The 25,103-nt window shown below is 38.7% G+C and overlaps 1 protein-coding gene across 3 annotated transcripts in view; it reads right to left on the bottom strand.

Annotated features, from left to right (window-relative positions):
- The window catches only part of RPS6KC1 (ribosomal protein S6 kinase C1), an 88,894-nt gene that overhangs the window by 16,991 nt on the left and 46,800 nt on the right, over positions 1-25,103 (bottom strand). For 2 of the 3 annotated variants that reach the window (XM_027681657.1, XM_027681658.1), the window contains 4 exons: positions 14,051-14,098; positions 12,310-12,442; positions 1,415-2,968; positions 1,054-1,143 (listed from right to left, as the gene is read on the bottom strand). In XM_027681657.1, coding sequence (XP_027537458.1) covers positions 1,054-1,143; positions 1,415-2,968; positions 12,310-12,442; positions 14,051-14,098 — 1,825 coding nt within the window. The remainder of the gene's footprint in view (positions 1-1,053; positions 1,144-1,414; positions 2,969-12,309; positions 12,443-14,050; positions 14,099-25,103) is intronic. The other variant, XM_027681659.1, reaches the window with a different exon arrangement.

Genomic DNA, 25,103 nt, shown 5'->3' with positions numbered 1-25,103 from the left:
GTTGGATTTGCTTTGATAGGTAAAGAGAATTATTTTCTGTAATACCAGCCCTTTTGACTTGCACCTGGATAGAAGAGATTTTATTTACTATTTATCTCAAGAAGCTGGCATTCCAATTTTTGCTGAGATCCTACCCCCTGTATGCACAGAGACAGTTCCCTACTGCATTTCAGTTGTGGGACAAAAACAGAATAAACACCTGATGCCAAACTAAGTTCAGAACTTCCATTGCTGGTAACTCTTTTTATAAATTTTCTGAGCATATTTGCAGACTGAACTTGAGGATTACCTGCATACTGCAGGCTGCAGTGCCTGGCCAGACCACACTCAGCAGAAAGTTATGTTGGCATTTCAAATTCAGAAAAAAGAAGTAGTAATTTCAACTCTAGAAGTAGCTTTTCTAAGCTAGCTATGAAATTTTTAAAATATGAAGCTATAAGCGAAACACCTGATTTTTGGCTGTCACTACCATTTGACCACTATATTAGCAGAAAATAAATTGGAAAAAGGAAAAGAGGGAGGACTCAGTTTCAAGTGCCATCCTTGCTACGAGAGAGATTGATTTTATCACCCTCATGATTGATGAAAGCGGTTCTAAGAAAAGAGCTCTCTAAACTATTTCAAAGCCCAATGTAGCTCATCAAAAATGTCAGAGGCATCTCTAAGCCTACTAGGGCTGTATTTTTCAAACCACTATGGTTCTTCCCTTGCCCCCCATGTTCTTTGCAAGTATAAATTTTTGTATTTTTAAGGCTCTTTGTGCCATCTTTTCAGTTACCACAGCAAAAAACTGCAGGAAAACAGAACATTCCTTAAACTTGCTTAAACAAGACATTCAATACAATTACACTTTATGGAAATGACATAACAAACACCACCACAGTTCAACAGTAAAGCAGTCATGAGCCCTGTAGCTTTTTAAGACATTTAGAAAAAAAGCAAAGAAAACTCAGGTACTACATGATCTTGAGCTCTGTGCTACAGAGACTCCATGAGATAATGAAAGCTGCTAATCTACTTTCCATGTGAAACATTGTAGGTGATTGCTCTAACCTGGGGCACAGTACATTCTCTCTATGGCATCGTTGTCACAGGAATCTTCAACCTCCCTCCACCTGCTAAAATACGTTAGCTGAATGTGTCCTAAAAACAAAACGACAGGAGAAATCAAAACATTTTTCCCTTCCATTTTCTGCAGAAGTGAACTGTAATTACTCCTTTTGTAGCTAAAAACAGTATCATTAAGAATAATGGCATCATTAAGTACTAGAAGCTATTACTGGGGGTGAATTTGCTGCACTGATAATGAAGCTCTAGACAGGAAATGAAGATACTAATTACAAGATAAAACGCCTACTCAGTTAATTGGAAGCAACAGCGAATAAAAAGAAATGCATTTGCAAAAGTTCCTGACCTCTATCATTCAATAAGATGTTGTTTGGGTTCAAATCGCGGCACACAATTCCTTCTCTATGCAAAGCATCAAGGGCTACAACCATTTCAGCTGCCCATCTTTGAATGCAATCCTCTGGGATATAAAACCTGGAGGTTATCGCTAATCTTTCGTCGAGGTCCTTAAAAATTTGATGTATTTCCTTCTCCCCTCCTCCTGCTATTTTGTCTTCCCTCTTTGGTGCTGTCTTTTTACTTTCAGCTGCTGGTGACGAAGCCGAGTCTGTCTCTGCTTTCCCAATGTCTTCAGTTTGATTGGAAAAGAGCAACACTGCTTCATTTCTTAATGTGTCTCTGTCCAAGCTAACATCTTGAGCACCCGAGAGTGAGCTGGAAACAAATAAACTTTCTTCTTTGCTTGTCATGTTTAAGGAGCAGGCTCCAAGTCCTTCAAACAGAGCCCTGTCTTCCAAACTACCTACCTCTTGGTCAGATGTAAAGAGGGTCCCAAGAGCTCCCTGAGTGACACCACTCTGTCCATTTGCTTCCTTGTGGGAAGGATCACCCACTTCTGGTGCCACACGATTTGGCTCTGCAGAATTATTTAATTGCAAGACATCAGGTGTTTCTAATAACTTTACTTCCAACGCATCCCTATCAGTTTTTGTAAACTTTGTTGGCCCTGACACTGCTGCCTCTTCTGTTTCATCTGACATACCAGGTAAGTTTATTAGGAGATCAGGCCTTCCTTCATCAATGCTATTTACATCATCAAAAGCAGCATCCTTAAAGGAGATAACTGGCACAGAGTCATTTGAACCTCTGCTTACAGTGTCATGAGGTCTCACACCCATTTTGCTTTCTAGGGCATCCAAGCTTCTGTCATGATCTGGAACAGAAAACAATGGCTTCAAGGGCTCTGATTTCAGGTTATATAATTTTTCTCCAAAATCAAGCCCCAGAAGCTCACTAGTGCTGTCTTTGCTGTCTATCCTGAAGAGTTCCATAGGGCTGTTCTTTGACTTAGTTAATGAGTCCAATATCCTAGTAGGGCTAGCTATTTCTGGCTCAGCATCATCGATGAAAAGCTTTCGTTCCTGAGGTACAACCTGAGACGTGAAGCTATCACTGCCAACAACACTACATTTCTGTAAGCAGCTTCTCTCTTTGGTATGTAGATCTTCACTCCCCAGTTTAGCCACTGGTTCCTCATTTAGAGAGCCTGAATCAACTTTTTCTTGCCCATATTCATTGCATAATGTTAAATAACTAGTCGTGCACTCTTCTTCTGAGCTGGATCCTGAGTCCATCCACTTCAAACTCTCTTGGCCATCTTCCTGGTTGCTGCTGTCATCCTGAGAGCTTGGTGTTAGGCTGCTCTTCAGTGGGACCACCTTCAGCATGCTCTCCCCATAGCTTTCTCTGGAATCAGTGCTGCTGCCAATTTCTTTAGGACTAGGTGTTGGTTGTTCCAGGTAAATTTTAGTTGAACTGGCTGTCCTGGGTTCAGGAATTTCAAAGCTCTCTTCAGGACTTCTGTTTAAGTACTTACTGACATAAGACCACAGTTTTCCTCCTGAAAAAAAAAAAAGGGAAGCGAACTCTTAATTTCACTCAAACTAGAATCGGTTTCATTATGAAACAGGAAAATATTCTCACTATCACTATGCACTATATATCCTTATGCCCACAAAATTGGAACTGCTACCTCAGGAGGAAATAATTACAGGGACCAACAACTTGCCTTTTAAGTATATTTCTATTACTACGTAAATTTAAAGAGCTGCATCTGAGATTAAGCTGCTGCTTTTGTGCTTTTAAACTTCAGTAAATTTTTATTTTGGAGTCTGTCTCAAGTTGTGTGGTGGTGATATGGTTTGGAGCTGGCTCCCTGCCAAGTCTCCAAACCTTACCACAAGAAGTCCCCTCCCCACCCCAAACCAAGGGAGAAGAGGGGAAAAAAAAACCAAAAGAACTGAAAACGAGAGAGAGACAAAGCAATATATATAAATATATTTACACTTATATTTACAGTTATGTACAGTTGAAATATAGGGGAAGGGAAGAACAAAACCAAAATTTTATATATATATATATATATATATATATATATATATATATATATTATCCCGATCAGTAGCCCAAGGTCTATCAACTAAAAGAATTAGCAAAGAATATCTTACTACTCTCCTTGGGACAACAGAGAATCACGCTGGGGTGACTGCCGGCAGCCTCCGCCTCCCAAGGTCGACAAGGCCTTACCAAGCCTCACTCTCCAAGCCGACAGACTCAACAGCAGGGAGATCTGCACCTCCAAAGCCGCCGGAAGGAAAGAGAGCGAAGGTCTTTCCTCCCTTCTTCTTATACCCCAGTTTACGTAAAAATCGTAGGGAATACCGGGTAAATCTGGGCATTTCCTTGGTTACAAGCTGGTCACCAAGGACGGCCTAGGCCAAACTACCACAGGTGGTTACTACTCTCCATCTGCTGTCTCAAAAGAAGCAGAAACTAGGGAAGATGAAATGGTTTAGGGCCCATCACCAGTTCTGCCTACAATGAATAATTCTGTATCACAGCTCTAAGTTCATGAGCAACATCAGTGGAAATGGACTAAAAACTAATTAGCAAGTTCAGTAAGGGGAAGGGAATTACCTCATATTAGCAGGTTATCTTAAGGAACTGTTTATCTCTTTGAAGAAGTTGGGTTTTTAGTTAAATATTGATATATTTCTCCCATTAACTTCAGAAAAGTTTTTTATGCTTTGCTGCACCACACCAGGATTTATCAATACTCTAAGTTACACTGGCGAACAAGTTCCTTGTTCTAAGGAAAGTTACAACTCCAAAAGTAACAGTTACATTTAAAAAATACAAAATAGGACTCTTTATATTTCCAAATACTGTTCATATTAAAAAAGCTTACAGATTTCAAAACATAATTTGAGCAAAATAAATCAAGAAGTTACTGCATCTCTTGCCTGTGCCAAAGAATTTGGCTTAAAGCTAGAAAGTCTCCTTTGATAACTTAGGGAAAAATGCAATGTCAAGACATTTCAACTTAAAAGATAGTACAGAAATTCTCAAAAACGCTGGAGTTCTAACAAAATCTTTGTAGAAGAAAAAAGTAAGCATCCAGCCCACTGGGCATCTGCAAAGTTTTGGGGGGTTGGGTTTTTTCTTACTTATTTGGATAAAACAGAGTTTTGTATTTTTCCAAAATACGGTGTTCAATAATTTGGGATTTTTTAACGCTCTCTGTATCAGGCAAAATTCCTTTAAAAAGTACAATAAAAGAAGAAAGTATTTATCATTGCCTAGGAACAGGTTTTCTGTATTCCCAGGTATTTCAAACATGACTTATCAAAGGCAGAAAAAGCTTGACACTAAAAATTAATTTGAATAATATAATGTGGAGTTTTCCTGCCCTCCATCCCCCTGGCTAAGACAAGACTTGTTTTTAAACAGGGAAAAAAACTCACTGGTTGTGGTGAAACTAAGTATATTAAAAATACTAAGAGGGAATTCTAACACCTTGAGTCCAACAGTAAAAATGACAATTTAGATCTGTTAATCCACATAGTTTCTGCCATAAGCTACAAATGGATTTAGCACCAGGTCAGAAAGACCCTTGCCACCTTCTAGAAGATGATGAGAAAGGACGCCAGGTAAATGAGCAGGAGCAAATGGAAGCAATGCTCACAGAGAAGGGAACAAAAACTGCTATACTGACCACTGTATTGCATAAGCACTTTACATACTTACCCAGAGATATGTTCAAAATAGCTCCAAGTGTGCCCTGCCACAGCAGCAAGACACAGCTCCTCAGTCCCTCCCAGCAGAGCAGCAGCAGCAAAGCAGGGCAGTGACTGACTGAGCTTGCTGGGACACAAGTGACCTGACGCCCTGTGTCAGCAAGACCAAGGGCCCTGGTCCTGCCAGAGGTGCCTGACGAGCAGGACCTCACCTGTGTGAGAAGCTGTGAATCCCTGCAGACTCAAGATGAGGCTGCTTGCTTTAAACACAACACGTTGCACAGGAGCTCAGCAGGGCAAAGGTGCCCTGCCCTGCCTTCTGAGCCCTGCAGCTTGTGCAGGACTTCAGAATTACTGGTCTTAAACTGATTTGGTTGTTCATCCTGTAGTCACCAATGATTCTTTTTTAATATTACACTTTTACATTTATTCATGCTTTTGCTATGAAATGGCAGGGAGAAAAAACAACAGAAAAGAGAATGAGAACATACATGTTGCGAGAGAGTTTTTCCTCTTTTCCACACTCTCATCCATAATAATTATTTTCCTTTAAAATTTCAATTAAATTACTTTAAGTAATATAATAAAATAACTTTTCTCAATTTATTAACTATGCATAGAATTATTCAGGTTCACTTCATACCAAACAATAAAATCTCATTTGACAACCACACACCTGCTGCCTTTAATAAAACACATTATTTAATAAAAAAATATTATAGTCTCCCCATCCCACCTGCATTAGATTAATTAGTACAAGCTAAATATTTCCATCTACATATTACTAGTGTTTACTACTTGTGCTTCACAAATTTCTTATGAAAACACAAATCTCAGGTTTCAAAGAGATCATGACCCACAAATATTCACATAAGATTTTTGGAGCTTTGGACAATGCCTGGCACAACAACCCTTCAGCCTGTAGACAAGGAGTAAGAAAAGGTGGAGGCGTTGCCTTGAGCTTTGACCCAGAGATGCAGAAAGCTCAAAATGTTATTCCTGCGATCTTCTGTCACATTTTTTCCTGGGTCATTACTGGACACCAGGTGTGCTTTTACATGTGACACCTGAACAGCTCTCACTGACCTAAATGTTTTGTAGCCCTATTCTAAGGTAAGAAAGGGTTGGGGTGCCCAGCAGTAAGAAAAATGCAAGAATTATCCTTGCACAACTTAGTTTTTCACCAATTGACATGTCAAGCTGCTCTGAGGATGACAACTGTCTTCTGCTCCCTCCACCTCACTTCATGCAAGATTTCATGCAACCTCCACTAGATTTTGGCCTCTACTCAAAGTCTTACCGCAGCTTAAGAAAGGAGACCCAAGAAGAATTAAGGAAGGAAAAAGAGTCACATCAGGATCAATCCTTCAAAAATTCACAGAAAAATCACTGGAAGATTCAACATAAAAGTTGCAAAAGACAAAAAAAAATTCTCTTTATTCTTACACTGCTCAGGAATTCAGTGTCCACTTGTGAAAATAGATAGAACTGCAACAATAACTCATTTTCTATTTGCAAATCTATTATCTTACCTTTTTTTAAAAAAGTTGCTCATTAATAATGACTTGTATTTATCTAGAAATCACAGTGGAAATGACTACTTACTGCAACTCCAACTTAACAGTTAAATGCAAGTAAATAAAAAAAATTATTATGTCCAAATATGTTTACATACAAATATTTCAAGAATGGCCTCCTGGTCAAGTGGAAATACGTAAATAAATGCCATTCAATAATTGTGTTCTACACGGAAAAACAACCATTTTAGTCCTTTTTGAAAATGTCCAATCCAGGGTCAAACAAAAGTGATATTTGTATCTGCGTATGTAATTATGCCTTTATGAATGACATACTAATAATCTTTCCCCCTCTACCCATGTGTTGTGTAAGATCAAGAAAATCCATTAGCAAGCCATGCTAATATAGTATCAGGAATCTATAAAAACTAAAATTACAGAAATCAATCCAAACAAGTAAGCTTCAGTCATTGTCAAATAGTCCAATAGACTAAATAACTGTAAAAGCTACAGTATAAAGCTAAAGTTTACTAGTGTTTAATACAATTTCAGAAGTTCAATATTAACATAAATTATTAAGTTTGTTTTGTTCTACCATGAACTGATTCTACAGCCAGTATAGTTCCCTCTTTCTGGTTTTATTAGCACATGAAAATCATCAAGCTCTACATTCTTCTGCAGTTATTCAATGAAAAATTTCTTATTAGCAGTGCCATACTTAACCAGCATTTCATACTCCGGCATTCTGGAGGTTATACCTCTGCTTCTAGAGGCAGAATCTAAAAAGTTAGTGTCCAAAATAATCAACAGGAAATTCAGCACAAAGTGACCAAGTGATGAAGCTGACTAGGAATCTTGTTAGTTCCATAGTATTTTTATAATCTTTCCAACATTTCTGCAGTTTTTTTGTTTATTAATAGCACTTGATACAGGAACATCAAAAAGAAAATATGGAGACTATACAGTACATATCACAGGATAAAATGAAACCTAACAAATCAGCAAATTTAGCTTCCTAATCACATTTTTGTTCTAGTTGACAAGAAAAATTCATGACTGGTTGGATTCTTCATCACCTGGTGCTCAGATAGTTACATTTCAGCTTCACATCCTGAAAGACTGGCTGACTAAGGAGACATATTCCACAATAAATCAATGGCTTTTGCTAGCTTGGCCCACAAGTTTTCTCTGAAGGATAATATACTCCAGTTTCTGCAGAACTGGAATGCAGCTAAGAATGCAGGAGTCACTGTACTTAGGAAATCCCAAACAAAGTCAAAGTGAACAACCCAGGCTTCCAAATAACTGTAATCTGATAGGAAAGAAAAACAGAGTATTGAAAGACATCTGTTTGAATTATTCTCCAAAACTGGGCCCAACTCTCTACATCACCACTTAAGAATTTGCTTATGGCCAGGAATACCAATCCTAAATCATGCACCTCATGCGAATTAATAGCCTTCCTTGCTGGAAAAGGAACAATTTTATGATTTTCAAAGAATCACTGTCCTCCTTTCCACTAAAGACACGCCTCCTGGTAAACTTCATCATGTTAATGCAATGACTACATAAAATTAGGCTTGTCCAGTTTCTAAGCCAAAAGGGAACCAGACACACAAGCACTGCCACGGTACAACAATGTTTCACAGCATCCCAATGGCAGCCACAGTGGAGCTGCAGCATACACATGAATGGGAACCTAATCTCCTGCCTAATCTCTAACATGACAGTAGTTACAAGTACCAGTCGTATATATACAGCTGTTTCCACTGCTGCTGGTGAATCTCTGCTACAAAGCTTGCTAGTTTAGGCAAAGCTCCCACTTCAATGCACTTGGAGCAAAATTTCAAAGCAGCCTCCTGAAAAAGTGACTTGCCAAGGACTATATCACCTTTCCTACATTTTCCGATTCCTGTCAAATATTTACAGCTAGTATTATCTCCTTTCCTAACAACAAATCCCCAGCTTTGCAAGCCAGAACACTACTGTGTTGCTGTCTATCAATTGCTGCATGCAGCAACTCTCTTCAGCAGGAAGTTTCTTGAGTGCTCTCCAGATTGATAGGAACTCGGGCTTGTTTATGCTTAAAGAGATTTGACAGCTTCTAACAGCCACTTAAACTTTGATGTCCCATGGAAGCCCCCCAGCCTATTTTTGAAGCATCTGTTTCTAAAATTTCTGGAGTTAGTAGTGCCAAGAAGAAGCGAGGCCTTATTAACACCAGATTGGCTCCCTACCCCACTAGAACTTGCCAAGTGCTTTCCAACAAAGCTACAAGATAACTTTATGGACTTTTGTGCTTCTGAGGCATCCTTGAAGCCTCCAACTGTGGCCAAGAGAAAAGTCTATAAGAGAACTCAAGACCTCACTCACCAATTCTGAGCACGTAACAGTATCGTGATTTACCAAAAGAAAAAAAAAAAAGTAAAAAAGTCTTAATCTTGAATCTGTGGTCAAGCTTGCAGAATTCCATACAAAACCCAGTAGTGCTGCACTTAATAATATAGTTAAAATCCACTATGAACAGGAAACAGTGAGCTGATTAGCAAACATATATTGCCCACACATAACATTCAAACCTCTGAATTTGGTGTAATACAAGCCCATTGCCCACTTAAACGAGTATTTTACCCTTGAACCTCACAATGGTGGAGCTAACATACCTAACATCATAAATCAGCACCACTTATAAATTTGACTGGCAGAATCTTTTTTCCTATAGGATTAGAATTACTTGGAGAATGAATGTTAAGAGCATTCATAAAGTCACAAAATAAAATTTCAAGAGACTATTACTTAAAAAGTAAAATCCTAGAAGTTTTTATCCTTTTCCAACATTAACTGCAAGCACCTTCCCTATTTATTTTTGGTCTGAGATGGACAAAATTTTAAGACTGCTTTATCTGTAGGGATTCCCGATATTATTATCCTTGTAATTTAAAGGATGAGTGCTACTTATATAAGAGTGATATGATCAAGACCATCATCAGTGGGGTGAGCAAGACTAGCCCCTGCATATGGTACAGCATAATTTTAGCCCTATTTTATTCATGCTGTATTCACATAAAAGTAAGAAGCCTTTCTCCTGAATCACTTTCTAGCATCAGTCTCCTGGGACAGGGTGACGTGCACTGGCCATTGCCGCAGTTAGGGATTTGGGATCACACCCTACGCCTGCAATACACTTTTTAAATGCATTTTCAGGCAATTTACTCATCACTTTGTACCCCAGCTATCCCTCTTCACAACACAATATATCACTCTTCCTCTCCCTTTCCCTGTTCCGAGCCCAGACAGTAAGATCATGAAAGCAGGAGACTATCCTTAATGAAGCTAACCTTGTTAATTCTCCAATAATCAGGAAAAAGTCCTTATAGCACATCATAATTTTTAATGGTTTGCAAACAAGAATAGAGGTGAATCCATTTCCAAACTACTTCCTGCTTTACCAGAAAGTGAGGGAAAACCTTGTACAGTTCACAACTTACACCCAGAAGTCAAGTGAATCCATGTACTGTGTAACACCAACCACAGCCCTCACCCACATCAAAATCACTTGTGGTCCCTGCAGCTCTCCCCTTCCACCCCTGCCAGTCCTCCATCCTCTCTGCAATGCTCTCCCATTTCTCCCATGCTCCTTACTCACTATTCTTCAAAGCTCTCCCTATAGGAAGCGCTCATATCTCATCAGTGCTCCTCTCCCAACTCCACCTCAAAGTAACTCATCTCCCTCCCACTTGCATGGCTTTGACCCACTGCTGAGAGAGGCAGCACAGCTGTGGCTGCCTCCAAGTATGTGTCTCCTGTCTGGCCAGCCGAAATGAGGATGCTTTACAGACACCACCTTCACTGCTGGCAAATTAAACAAATGGTGTGGGGTGCTGCACAAGGCTGTGTGTTGCACAAACCTGATTTAGAAGGCACTTAGTAAATTAAAAATCCTTCCCCCACAGAAGTCAAAACACGTTACAGCCAACATTGGTTAATGCAAGACATTCAGGCAAAGCACATTTCACTGAGATTTCTGACCATGTCGAAGATAACCAGAAGAAAGGCATTCCTTTTTTAAGGATAACATCCCATCTATTCCAAATGATAAGCTGAGGTTTCTGTTCCTAAACGATAGAAGTCTGATCATGCAATGTCTTAATTTTTGTCACTGTTGTCACAAAAAAATTATGACTTCCAGGAGATCATCTTTGTCAACTGGTCACAATAGGGCTTCCTTAAAATTTTTGTTCCTACATCTGACACATCTGCCCCCAAATTCCTCTACTACTTCACCCATTTTTCCATTTGTCTTGAGGAAAAACGTTCTTCCTGAAGAGAATTTCAAACCTGTAGGTCTTCAGAAACTGCAGAAATATTAAGAACAGTTTTTTTAATTATTATCTTATCCTGTCTCCAACCCTTTGATTATGCTAGCTTAAGAGCAGTTGGTATCTGACAAGGGTTGTGGGTGAGTTTTTTTTGTATGGTTTGTGGTTTCTTTGGTTGTGGATTTTTAAAAATATTTTTTCTCCAAACAAAATTTACCAGCTTATGTGGAGATTACAGTTCAGATGAGAGTCTCCAAGCTATCCTGCCAAAATACACACACCTTGAGAAAAGTAGCATTGTACAGAGCAGCTTTGTAAATTCTCAAAATCACCATCAGGCAGTACTGTAATGTGAGGCTTTTATTCATGCATCACTGCTCATGGCAAAATCAAGTCACACATTGCAGAAACAGTCACTCATTTTGCAAAGTTAACTTTAACTGGTCTCATATGACAAACTGTTCATGAAAAAGCCAAAATTTAAGTTACTGGGGGAAAAAAGAAATAATATTCAATGTAATAAAATTATCTTCTCTATCAGTCAGTTCAGTTCCTTCACATCATCCACTGTGACTGAATTATTAACATGTCCTAAAAAAAAGAACTATTAGCAATCCCACAATTTATATTCTCCACTCATTCTAAACAAATATGGGTAATTACATTTAGGGAATATTTAAATCCAAGTGTTAGAAGAAAAAATCAAAATGTAATTATTTTGTGCCACCTGTTCCCTGTACATTTAACAGGAATTTTATAAATAGTTTGAAGGCACAACTCTGTGGTTCTGCTTTGAACTCCTGTGTGATGCCACTAGCTATTTTCTTAAAAATCCAGATCAGAATAACTATGCAACATTAACCAACAGGCAAATGTTCACGGTTTTTAGCAGAGCTATTAAATTCTTGTGTAAATACTTGTCATTTTAACTACAAGATGCTAAAAAGATTAACTATCCAAAGTTTACAAAAGTAGCCAAAGACGGTATCTCTGGGAGATGGCTGTAAATAATGCAGATAGTTGTTGCTTTCAAAGCACTTCCTCTTCTGTAGAAAATAAACAGTTGGAAGCTTTCAATATTGCTACAATTCAAGTAACCCATCAGGATTTGAGGCCATTTGAAACAGGAATCAGATCCACCGCAGAACAAGAGGGGAATAAGGGGGAGGGACAGAGGAAGGGAGTGTGGTGTCTTACATGACATCTCTTAGGCACACTAAAAATATTTTAACTAGATGTATAAGAGTTTAATTTGACAATGAAATGTACCATTGATTAAAACTTAAACCTTTGACTCTTTTCAACAATATGCTTAAATGAGAGACAAACCTTCCGCATGCTGCAACACGAGAAAGACAGACTCCTCGGAGATGATGTACTTGTGCAGACACACCATGTTGGGCACACAGCGGGGGATGATGGTCGTTCTGCTCCTGCTGTACTCACTACTTTTCCTTAGACCCTGACAGAGAACAAAAAGGTCAGTTGTACCCTCAGTTGCCTTTGGAGCCTGCTGTGCTCTGTGTTTATCAACCAAACTAATCTATCCGAGTTACTCTGGGCTTCAGAGAAACCACTCATCTGCTGCTCTATGCCCCTCGGTCCCCCGAGGCTGTGCTGATGGCATCTGGCGCATTTCCAGAGAACAGAAGATGGCACAAAGCTGCCATTAAAATCAATTACATGGGTCAATGTTTTTATTAGAATCTCTCTCAAACTAAGTCATCAGGATGACACTCAGTTATTTCCCTGTGACCTTTTTTTAAAATTTTATTTTTGTGTGTGACCAAAAGACACTATTAAAAAAATTCAATTCAAATTCTAAAGACAAAAGAATGCCTTAGTGTTACAGGTAATCCTCACATTTCCATTTTACTTTACTAAGGACAACAACCACCACAACAAAAAGCAAAGGAAAGGATTAGTCTCCTTGAGAGGCAATGATTTTTGGGAGGTAACACAGAGATGAAGTTGCCAGAAGTGAAAAAATTGACGTGGGAGGGTGAACGGGAGGGGGGAGAAAAAAAGAAAAAAAATTATGTCAATAGTGTGACCTATTACAATATTGATAAACATAGGCAGTTAAATGGGAAATTCAATGTTACTCTATCTGCCAGTAGATAATGTGAGGTTCTAATATAAAATATTCACAAATAAACCTTTCTGAGGAACAAAGGGGTTTGCTGTATCCTGCACATACTTCAGAAAAACAATTTCAAAGGTCAGATGCACAAAGTTAAAGCAGGGTTGCAAGCCAAATCCAAAGCAAAGTTACAAAATGTTAACAACTAATTAGAGCTTCATGTTTGGGATACAGTTTTTTTCAGCCCTTCCTGCCATCAGCAGTGGAATTCATGTCAAGGGGAGCCTGAAATAATGACCACAATAACAATACTCATAACTAAACTAATTCTCAGCATCACAGATGCTCTGAGCATATTGGGATCTTGATCTGAACACTTTCTGAAACATAAAAGAGTAATGGGAAAAATTTTATTCTGACCAATTAACTATTCACTAATTCAATTGGTTAGTAACATTAAACTCAGCTTTCACAGCCTATTGATGTAAAACATAAGGAAACAATTTTGAATAAGCCCAGTCATACATTTCATCCAGAATCCACTTTGGCCAAGACCATATTCTTCAGCTAAAGAAGACCAAACACAAAGCACAATGGATGTACTTGGGTTAAGAAGATTTTTCACCTTCATCAGCAGCCTGCACATGTCCTGAGCCACTAGGGCTTTACAGATGTTTTAAGCAGCACATTAAATCTGTGATTCTTTACCAAAGCCTGCTAAGGTGTTGGCCTCAATAACCAGTGGCAACTCAAGTGACTAAACCAGCATATCTGAGCGCTAGGGATGTTACAGAAAAAGGAAGGGAATGCAAATGAATACCGACAAAAAGAATTCCAGTGCCCTTAATAGGGATATATGTATTATCATAACAATATATTGCAGGCATAACTCTATATATTACATACAAATTGAGTTTTGTGTGGTGGTGTAATTTAGGAGGCCATATAATAAAAGATAATTAATAAATAATAAAAGATTTTACTCACCTTCAATATAAAAGTCTGCTGTGTTCTAGTGTCCATTACAAGCAAAACCTAAGCAAAAAGTATTCAGAAAAATATTTAAGATTCAAATGATAAGCTAAAAAAACATAGATCTTAAAACTATGTTGAATATTCTTAAAAAGAAAGGGTTACAAGCAATGATTTTTTTTAAAAAAATAAATAAATTAAACCCCTGCAGCACACAGACTTGATAACCAGAGTTTTTTCCTAGGAAAGAAATATGACTGAGGCTACAGATCTCTAGTACTAAGGTAGCAACAACAACAAAAAAGAGGATTTATTTAGGGAGAAAATTGTGGAGGGGTTTTCTGCAGAAAGCAGAACACCTACAGCTGCAAATAGCATCTCTGTTAGCAGTGCATCACCTCTACTGAGAGCACTTTAAACATGACAATGGGAGAAGCACTAAATAGCAACTACACTCTTAGCAATCTGCATTTGTTTATGCTGAAAACAAAACAAACAAACATCTATGTGTATATACATTTAGGAAACCGCATCTTTAGAAAGCTGGAACCCTCCACATCTCCGTCTTCAAATCACCCTGGTCAGGAATTAATTGTTTTCAAACTCTGAGAACACAGATGTGCTTGAAAAGCACCAGCTGCAAGACAGCCACATGAGCAGCACAAGCGTGAGCTCAACCCTCCTCTAGGAACAAGAACAAAAGTGTGTGCTCACTGTTTATTTACAACAGACATTGTAAACTTCCAGTATAAATATTCACATACAGTTATACCAAAATATTTAGGCTGCAAAACCAAACTCCTAAAGGGCTTCCACTGCCAGCACTGGTGTTACCAAACTCTGAGTTTAAAAGACAAGATGAAGCAACTCCAAGTCAACAGGCAAGGTGCAGTGAAGCCCAAGACAGCTCATATCAAAAAAAGACTTCTTGCAGAGGAATGACACATCAGGAGTAACAGGGTGTTGGATTCATCAGGTCACAGAAGGGCAACACAACACACAATCTCCCTTATCTCGCTGCTGTGTGGGGCAGCAATGCAGCCATGCCCTGCTATCTCTGAAAGGGTGACATCTACCAGGCTGAAATGCCGACTTTCCTCACGCCAAGAGAATTGTGGGAACATCTGTCCCATGCAGTGCCCACAGCGAGGTGAGGTAGAGACGTGCCAAAGGCCCAGCAGTTGGGCCAGAAGGGAGCTCTCCCAGGGAAGGGCTGTGCTGGCTTGCTCGCAGGTAGGGGCTTTGCTCTTTGGGATGGCCACATATCAAACACTGCCCTCCATCTTTCCCTATTGCATCTCAAGCAAGAGATGAAGAACTGAAGTCTTTTCTAAGCATTTCTCTCTCATCAAATTTCACCAACAGAAATAAAGTCACAGACACCTCCATCTCAAAGAGCTCTTCTTTTACTAGAGCTGCACCAAATTTTAAAATCTGGTTTATATCTTCTCACAAAAAAACCCCAAAACCAATCAACCAAACAAAAACAAACACCCCCCCCAAACATATGAAAACAAACAAACAAAAAGTACAACCACCACAACTAAACCAAACCAAACAAACAAAAAAGCCAAACCAAAAAAATCCAAACAGAAGTTGATGTTACTGAGATTTTTTGACAAAGGAATGACATACAGCTTCCATGTCAAGGGCATGGTAGGGAAAGACAGATATTCCCAGACCACCGAGTTTGCCTAACAACTCTTCAGGTCTCTTACCTGGGTCTTCCAGTAAGAGTGAAAAACAGTTAAATAAGTAACTGTACAACTGGTTTTGTTATTCTTGCTTAACCAAAAGATGTGAAATTAAAATTAAAAAAAAAAAACAAACACACCAACCAACCAAAGAAAACCAACAGAACAAGAGAAAAGTAAAATCCACTTCACAAGCGGTGCCAAAATAAGATAAAAATGGCTTGGAAACATCTATGTGTTTATAGTCACTTTCCTTCCTCTTCTCCCAAGTTTGTTTGTACCTAGACACTGTTCACATTGAGGCAATAAATACGAGAACATATGTGATTTTTTTTTTTAAATGTGCCCTTTGACTGTCAATATCTCCCAAACAGGTGTTGGCTAAATGATTATAAATTGGCCTCTGGATACACCTCTTCAACTGAGCCGTACAGGACTGGCGATAATATAATTAGACCTAAAAACATCAGGCTGGTGAATGCTTTCCATCTGTTTGGCAATAATGTTTAGTTAACAATAGTCTTTAAAAGAAGCACCTTCAACTTCAGTTCTTAAAGTTATTTATAGGGCCATTCTTAACACACCAGCACTCTTGCTAACAAAGCTTTAGCCACTTGGAAATTATTAGCCATACGGCTGTATATGAAAAGGAATAGCAGCATTTAACATCTGTATCTCTCCAGATTTACAAGCATCAACCTCATTTGAAGTCATTTCTTAATGAACAGTTCCATGGTCTGTATTAATATGATAGTTGCATGCACAAAGATCATAAGAAGCCAAACATTTTTTTAATACCAACAGTAGGCCAATCAGTAATGAAGCTGTCAGCATAAAGGACAGAATAATAGCTTCTTTAACCCTCAAACAGGATTTGTTCATTTGTAGAGTAGAAGACACCAATTTAAAAACTGCTCATGGGTTTGCTCACCTTTATAAAGACAAAAATCTAATTTGGTACTAATTTGATACAATTGTCTTTCCAATAAAAGGCTCCTAAAGCCATCTTTTATTCTATGATAAAACAACTGCTATAACTAAAACTGTCATGAAATAATTACCTTTGATAGCATAGCTTATTGCACAAATACAATTAATGTATTCCTCCCTTTCATTTTTCATACTTGCTTATCAGCACTGTATTAGCATATGGTGCAACAGAACAGATTACTGAGCCCTCGCCCTATAAGACGACATATAGAATGAGGACCAGTAATGCGAACAAAGCAGACAACAGGTCCCTTTAGGGCTGGCTTCATCTGCTGTTATATTACACCATCAAAATGGATGTAGCAGCTAGAGTTTTATAACTGGAATAACAACAACTGGTATCAGCATGCCTTTGAGGTTAACCACCTAGCTGGACTAGGTTAGACATACCCAGTCTAACTAACCAGGTTTTTTTCTTCTGCTTCCCATCAAACACCATACCTTCCCCAAGTGACTAACATCTCATCTACAGCTCCACTTCACTTTATGGCCAATTATTTCTTTGTTGATTCACTGTCAACCTTTCTGCAAAACTGTTTCCCTCAAAAGGGATGCCAAGAAGCCCTAGGAAGAGCCATAAAAGTAACTTTAGAAATTCATCTAGTGATGCTCCATTTGGCCCTGGCAGACTGTGGACTTTACATGGACCTACCAAATCAAAAACCTGCTTCAAGGGAAAGCAGCCTGCATGCATATTACAAAGACGTGGTTTAACCAGATTCTTCCAGATAATTAAAGGACTACATGAATGAACAAACTGCTATCAGAAAACTGACATTTCAGAAAGGGATAAGTCCAGGAAAGAGGGGGGTCACAAGTACATTTGATTGACTTTTATCATGCATCCAGAGCAGAGAAAGGTCAGCAGCTCTTGGATGCATTACCAGGCTGCTGCAGAAGGGCATACCTGTAAGCCTGCCACTGACCCAGATGCCAACTCACTCTCCTCACCTCATGCTTTACAGCCAACTTCTAGATAGTGGTGCAACAAGTCTTTCCTGTTGGCATTCTTTCACACTTCTCTCCCGTTGCAAAAGGGAGTGCTTCAGTAATTCTTTTTCTAAAATTTCATTTTAAAATGCAAAGTGACAAGTCTCCACACTAGTGGCACAATGGGACAAAATGGGATTCCACAGAGCATTCCCTATGACATAACTCTTATTCTCCAGAGCAGATCACACAGAGATGCTGGGATTAGACTAGGCTGCTTCTAGCTCACATGAGCCAATGGAACCTCTTTCACCAATGATGACTACTGAGTAACTTGTAATATTTGATATCTCCCAACAGTGAGCTGTCAGTTGTAACATTCAGCATTCTTTCTCAGAGAGAAGGGAGAATGCACAGCAGAGCATTCCTGGCCACTGAGGAAACTACACTGTGACACAAAAGGAGACAAGGTAAAATCCTATTTGTAATAGTAATGTATAAACAGAGTCAAGGTCTACATATCACACTGGCTTTCATGCCACTGTTGCTTACTCTTTCTTTTCCTATTTTTTTGCATTGATGACAACTTCAGCATGGCCAAAAACACTGACATGCAAAAAGCAATGACCACAAATAAATATCTAATGTAAACAAGTGTCTTCAGCAGCACAGACATCCCTAATTTTGTACAAGCACCTGAGCTCTCGGGTACATCCCAAAATACAAGTGAACACGGCAGCGCTGCATGACAGCATCTCAGTAAAGTGGCAGATAGCAATACCCCTCCATGATGCCAAATAGGATTTTCTACTTGTGAATTCCTCTTTTTTTTCCCCTAAGTCAAGGGTTAATTCCAATGCTGACAGCAGCTACTTAAAAAAATTAGCTTCTTAGATTTGATTTACAGTGTATCCAACAGCTTAGTGGAAAATAAATTAAATTCAATTCAATATAGTAGGTACAATTAATTGGAGAAAAATAAAATAAAACCTGCCTGGTAAATAACCATAGTCTAGCTTTAAGAAAACAGTTAATTTTAGGATCCTTTAAATGCACAGAAATTAGCAAATGTTTCAGTATGCTAATTTTTTTTAATTAAAAGATATTTCTGCAGTAAAAGCTCTTTCATATGCACTACTGATTCTTCATCAAACGTTAAGTTTCCAACTTAACACCAGTATAGCCGGTGGCAGCCTGAAGGTTTACCATCTGCTGCCACCCAAAGTCACGGTGGCCACCTTCAGAACATATGCATCAAAGCCCTGAGATAAGAGACTGAAGGAATACTGCAGAAGTCAGCATAAGGGGAAGCACAGACCCAGAGGCAGGCAACAGGCAAGTCACCAGGAAAAAAGAACATGGTGAACCATTAGTTACCCTACCGAGCACCCAACCAAGGTCGCGGGGGACGGCTCTGGAAGAACTAAGGGCTGCTCTAACTGCACTGCTCTCCTGCGGGCGGCTTTAACATAAATGCATAAATCCTGTCATGCTGCAGACATTTGCTTCCCCAGCTCCCCTTTCATTTCTGGGATTTTTCTCCCCTTCCTTCTCCCCTGTCCAGCATCTCACAGTGATTTTTTTCTAGCCTCCACTCTTTCAGGACATAGTTGAGAACATACTTGTGCTTTTTATTTACTTCATCAGCTTTTAACACTAATCAAAACAAACACATCAACACATTTGCTTACAAAAATGTAACTTTAAGTTCACTGACACAATTGAAAAATAGCTCATCCCTGATCAAAGAAAACTGAATAGGATCTCTTACTGCAGTACCAGACAACAGAAAGATTTTGAAGACAAACCAGAGCTAAGGGATTACTTTAAAACCAGCTCCATTTTGTTATTAAATTGCCACTCTACACTGAAAACACATCATGTAATAATGTCGCCAGTGGGCCATCTATTAATTCTGGTCATTATCTACTAAACAAATGTACTTTTATCACAGGATAGATACTCTAACAGAAGTCCTACAAACTTGAATCTGTATCAGATGATCACCTATGATTTTTTTCTTGCATTTACCCCACCAGTTGGAAAATCCAGTTACGGGTTGTGACAGACAACATGGAACGAGACAAGCTGCCATCTGATCTTAGGGGTGAGTATTTGGGACTGCGAGAAAACCTCAGCAGGGTCTGGCGCACAGCTGGTGCTGCTCTCAGGACACAGTTGCAGTGATGAGGCAGAAGCAGGGGTGCAATTCACTGTCCTCAACTGTGCTGGCTGTCACAAGGCTACCAGGATTAAAAGATCTGCTTAGCACAGATTTATTCTTGTCACTTTTCAGATTACACCACCCAGACTCTCACTCGTCTCCCTCTGTCGTTACAAAAAGAGATTACATTTGGCTAATATGTATGGAAAATGTGATTATTGCTTATCCTTGTACCTGTGCAATATGAATTATCTTCAGTTTGCAATTACTCCTCCTTTCAAACCATTATTCTAAGGAACTTACAGCTCGTGTATTCTATGACTTGTAATAATAGTGTACTTATAAGACAAACGGTGCAGCTTTAAATAATGAAAATGCTAAGAAAGCAGCATATATTCAAATTTGAATTTTTTAATATTTTAAGTTGGTTGGTAGCAAAGAGGAAAGTCCATTTTCTTAGAGCAAAATAAAAACTGGCCAATAAATTACAAATGGTGAAATATTACCCTAGAAAATACACCTGGCAGGTTTTACTAGAGAATGCATTTTACAATATGAAATGCCACTGACATCGTACTAAGCAATTTTGTAACAGTTACGAAGATAAACTTAAAATAATTTTAATTTGAAAGAAAATATCTCTATAAATTATTTCTTTCTGGAGGCCAAAAGATACATATAGTTCAGTCTGCACAGGAACGTCCAATATTTTAATTTCTGTTTTCTAAAGGCAAGGGCAAAATTTGTGTTACTCTATCAAATCTTAGGACTGTTTTATGTCAGATGAAATAAAACATTCACTAAAGCCAAAAGAAATTTTAGTGAGACAAACAAGAAAGAAGCTAGAGAGAGACTAAGGGTTATACCAACAAATACTCAGAAACATTCAGATTAGTATAAATGGAACAATTTCAGGAAAACAAGTGGCAGGTGTTTGAGGGTAGGGAAGAAGGGACAGGACTCTTACTAGCTGGCAGAGAGACTGTGTTTTAAAGTTCAGTAATCTTTGTTACGTGGGGCTTGAAACTTGACTGCAGTTAGGAATAATCCCACAGCAGCAGGGAAAAGAAGTTAGTGAGCCAAGAAATCGGTTTTGCCGATAACTCTGTAGTTGATTTGATTTTGTAGGACTTGGCAAACCACTTAAGAAATGACAAGGTTATCAAAACATAAAACCAGTTCTTATAAGTTTATTCGTACGAATAGTTACTATTATTACTCAGTTTCAGATTTTCAACCATTTTTGCCACTGCTATTTTCCATTATGCCATGTTTGTAAGTTTAGTACAGCTCCCTTCCCCCCACACCTCTCATGCACACACAGCCACTCACTCATTCAAACCCATAAGATGATCTAAAGATGCTTGGCAGAGTGCACCTGAGAGCCAGGTGAGAGAAAACATCTGCTACAGTCAACTCAGGTTCACAGTTGCAACAGTCTTTAATCTCACCTCAAAAGGCCAAATATTTAAGTTTCTGACAAATACTAACAGAACATAGTTACCTACGTCCTATGTTATTCTTGCACAATACACATGCTGCCGTAAGAAGAGCCTATTTCTCCTACCCTCTGATTAAATTCCATTAAAGCTAGCCATAACCTGTTTGAATTCAACTATGGGTCTGCAGACTATGCACGCGAAATCGACATATATTCTAAATGCTTCTGCTATTTGGCACTGCCACTCATCGGGCAGAAAAGCAGTAATCACACTTTATAAATAATTAATAATACAGAGTTAGTTTTTCTGCATATTTTTAAAGTTGATTCACCAAAATGTACGACCACCAGAATTATGACTTCTCAAGATAGTACAAACAGCCACAAAGAAAATCTGTACTCAAGACTAACAGAATTGCTTCCAGTTCTTAAAAAAAGTTATCTACCCATAGAATCCTTTTCAGAAACTCCCAGAAGAATTTTAGCAAGGCCCTGATGAGAGTATTTTATTTTTTAAGGTTTCATAATAAAGCTTGACAAACAGAGTATTGAACAACAAGCTCAAATGTACAGACATCTGTGGAAGAACTGATCACAGTCACACCAGTGCCAGTACGGAGAGTGTGGCTTCATGGGGGACCAGGGGAGGGGATAGAAAAGACATAAAAGACAGTCATTGGTTGCAGAGGCATAGTTATTACTTAATGCACTCTGCTTTCAAGATGAATCTTTAAACTGAATGAATCTAAATAACAGAGGGTTCTAAAGAATAAGAAATTGGGTTTGAAACAGCATTGTGAAGGTATCCAGCAGCACCATAACAAAGTCGTTTCTTTAGGGGCCGGTTGTAGCTTCAAAGGAAAGATTTGCCTAGGGCAGAAACTCAGCACAGAATCTGCAACCTTGATTTTTAATTAAGCAAATTTTGAAAGCAAAACTCTCTCCTATTCCAAAAAGAAGTTTTCTGCTTTAAGGTACATGAACTGATAAAATAATTGATCATTCTTGGTTGGTGATAACAGCAGCTAAAATATTTAGGTATTAGTTTGTTTTCAGTGCTGTACCTCTGTTAACACTAATGAGAGCTTTGCTGCCCAATCTGCAGCACCTCAGATTCCACAACACTTGCAGGACAAAAGCTACCTTTATCATTACATTAAACCTCTATTTTCAGAAACCTACTCACAGGCAGACTCTTAACATAATAAACATATAAAATACCTGCAAACACCACCTCGTTAACTTTTGACACCATGAAGTGAGCAAATACAGCAGCAGCAGAATTCAAGAAAACTGCTTTTCTCAAGCAAAGTGTAGGTTCTCTTTGGTCTACTAAAATAGTTAGATTTATACCACAGCCTTTGCAGGAGAACTGAAGCAGAAGGATGGGAGGCAAGGCACAGATATGGTCATTCTTCTCCAAATTTTCACAATAATTTAAGAAGTTTAATAATCCTAAAATCTCTAACTCCCTCAGATTCAACAGAAAAGGGTCAACACAACAAAAATTATTAAGGTGACAAGAAAGGTGAAAGGGCAGACAGGGAAAGAAAGATTGCACATTGGGAATAAACTAGGCTAAAATTAAATATCTAATCATTATTCTTCCTGGTCTAAAACAGGTTGAAAAACCCAGAGTTTCAGGTTGCAACAAGCATTTTGTCTGTGAAAATGAAGCCAACTCAAAACACTTCAAGAGGCTTCAAAAGAAGAACAAAGACAGACATTACTCTAAGGGAAAGCACTGAACCTTTCAGCATTTGATGGAGGGAAGGTTAACAGTTGGTTTTCTCGAGGCAGCACTGTAGCAGGCAGACACCACTCTGGGCTTCAGCAGTGGGAGAACAAGTCTGCAAACCAACCAACACCACTTTTTAAGACAGTGTGTTTGAGCCAGTCTTGCTCAGGATGAGGCAAGCCAGCAGTTACAATCCCAGTGGCTCATTACTATCCACACACCCATGTTCTGCTGAAACCAAAGCAGCTATCTCAGAGTTAGAACAGAAGAGTATTTTCAGGCAAAACTCTGCGTGATGCTGAACCAGTTACAGCCTTGTGCCAAAAGCAAGGCATCTTCAATGCTGGCCCTGAAAATCAAAATCCATTTTCAAGAACAAGCATGCTATGTCATCTACTTGGCTCCAGCGGGTATACTTACACATTGATTCAGATTTCTCCATGATGTGAGCTTTAGGGCACATGCAAGCGAGAAGAAGGCAAATAACAGTGATGGTGAGGAAGGAAGTGAGATGGTGCTTGAAACCAAAGGCAGGGGCATCATCTCCATCACATAGACACACATGCACACTTTTGCTTCATATTCACGAGCATTTTGTGTATACATTATCACACCAAATAGAACATGCTCTGAACATCTGGGCTTAGAGCAGTTTTTCATCTGGCTCACAACATTAGAAACGCCTAGAAATACAGGAAAAAAAGGCAGTATACTCAGAATAAGACTAAGTTAGTGACAAGGAGAATGTGGAAGTAGGAATGCAGAGTACAAAGACACCTGAAAGAATTTCCCTTTTCCACACAATAATTAAACATGAACTCTGAGCCCTATGATATTGTTTGCACATGAGCACACCAGCTGTATCCACAGGCCTGTTACTCCTCACACATATGTCCGACACTACAGATCTTTTATTTTATCATCATTAGAAACCTGATTCTTCCCAACTCTGCTTCAAAGATCTGGACACATTTAAATCACACCTGGAACATTTACTGAAATCTGCTCAGAGAGATCTAAGGAGACCTGGCACAACTAAGAACTCCAAAAGCTTCATTGTGATCAAGAATCTTCTCCAGTAGATGTTCATTTTTCTTATACAAGAACAGAGATACTGAGAAGGTCTTTCTTGATCCATTTCCAATACTTCTGCAGGCTCAAATTGTCAGACTAATTCACAAAATCCATGTCTACTGCATCCATTTAACGGCTACTAATTTAGCTAGCACCTACTAATGCAACAGACAGGTGGTCTTTCCAACCTGTCTCTGATATGCATACAGAGTAAAATACAGGCTAAATTCTGTACTTAGAACTGAGGAAAGAAGATACAATGAACATGAAGTCAGAGCTGAGAAAACCTTGTGTGCTATAAAAGCAACCATAATACCTAATGTATATAGCCCTCTGAGGAGAAATTATCAACTTATGCACACAATCACAACAAAACAGGCAAAGAAAACCAAAAATCAGTCCCAATAGCTAGGGTCAGTCCAACAAGAAAAAGAAACCAAGAAATACAGACCTTAAGAGATAAGCTACAGGTTTTCTGATGCAAGTTACAAATGCACCACCATCTGACACACAAACCACAGACCACATTAGGAATTATCAAAAGGCAAAAGGGACTTGGCACAGCAAAAAGGAAACAAGCCATTACGTCTGCCTTAGCCACTGTCACATTGCTGAATAATAATACATCATCTTAAAAGTATTTGGTAAGGTAATGCTAATCAGTGTTATCAAAACAATGCAACAATTCTTCTGGTCTCAATTAGGCTTGCGAAAACTCTGTATGGTCCTTTACTGTTTACAGAGGGGTATTATCCTGGGATGTTGGAAGACATTATTTGCATGATTCAAAAATAAGCTTGGCTTCATTGCTGAATCTCTGTCTTGGCAATACATTTCAATTCCAAATTCTCAGGGAAGGAGAACAGTTGTATGTGTCCCCAGTCTCCATTTCGAGTTCAAAAGTAGGAATTTCTATCCTTCTATATTTTAAGTATCCACCAGACTGTTCAACTGAAAAAACATCAACTCGTCCTTACCTCAGTGTTGTAACTATTACTTCATTTTTGAAAAACAGGCCTCATCCTATTGAATGCCAC

Source organism: Neopelma chrysocephalum, unplaced genomic scaffold, assembly GCF_003984885.1.
Source record: "Neopelma chrysocephalum unplaced genomic scaffold, ASM398488v2 Primary Assembly neopelma1_61b, whole genome shotgun sequence".
Classification (NCBI taxonomy): domain Eukaryota; kingdom Metazoa; phylum Chordata; class Aves; order Passeriformes; family Pipridae; genus Neopelma; species Neopelma chrysocephalum.
This window is presented reverse-complemented; position numbering and strand designations above follow the sequence as displayed.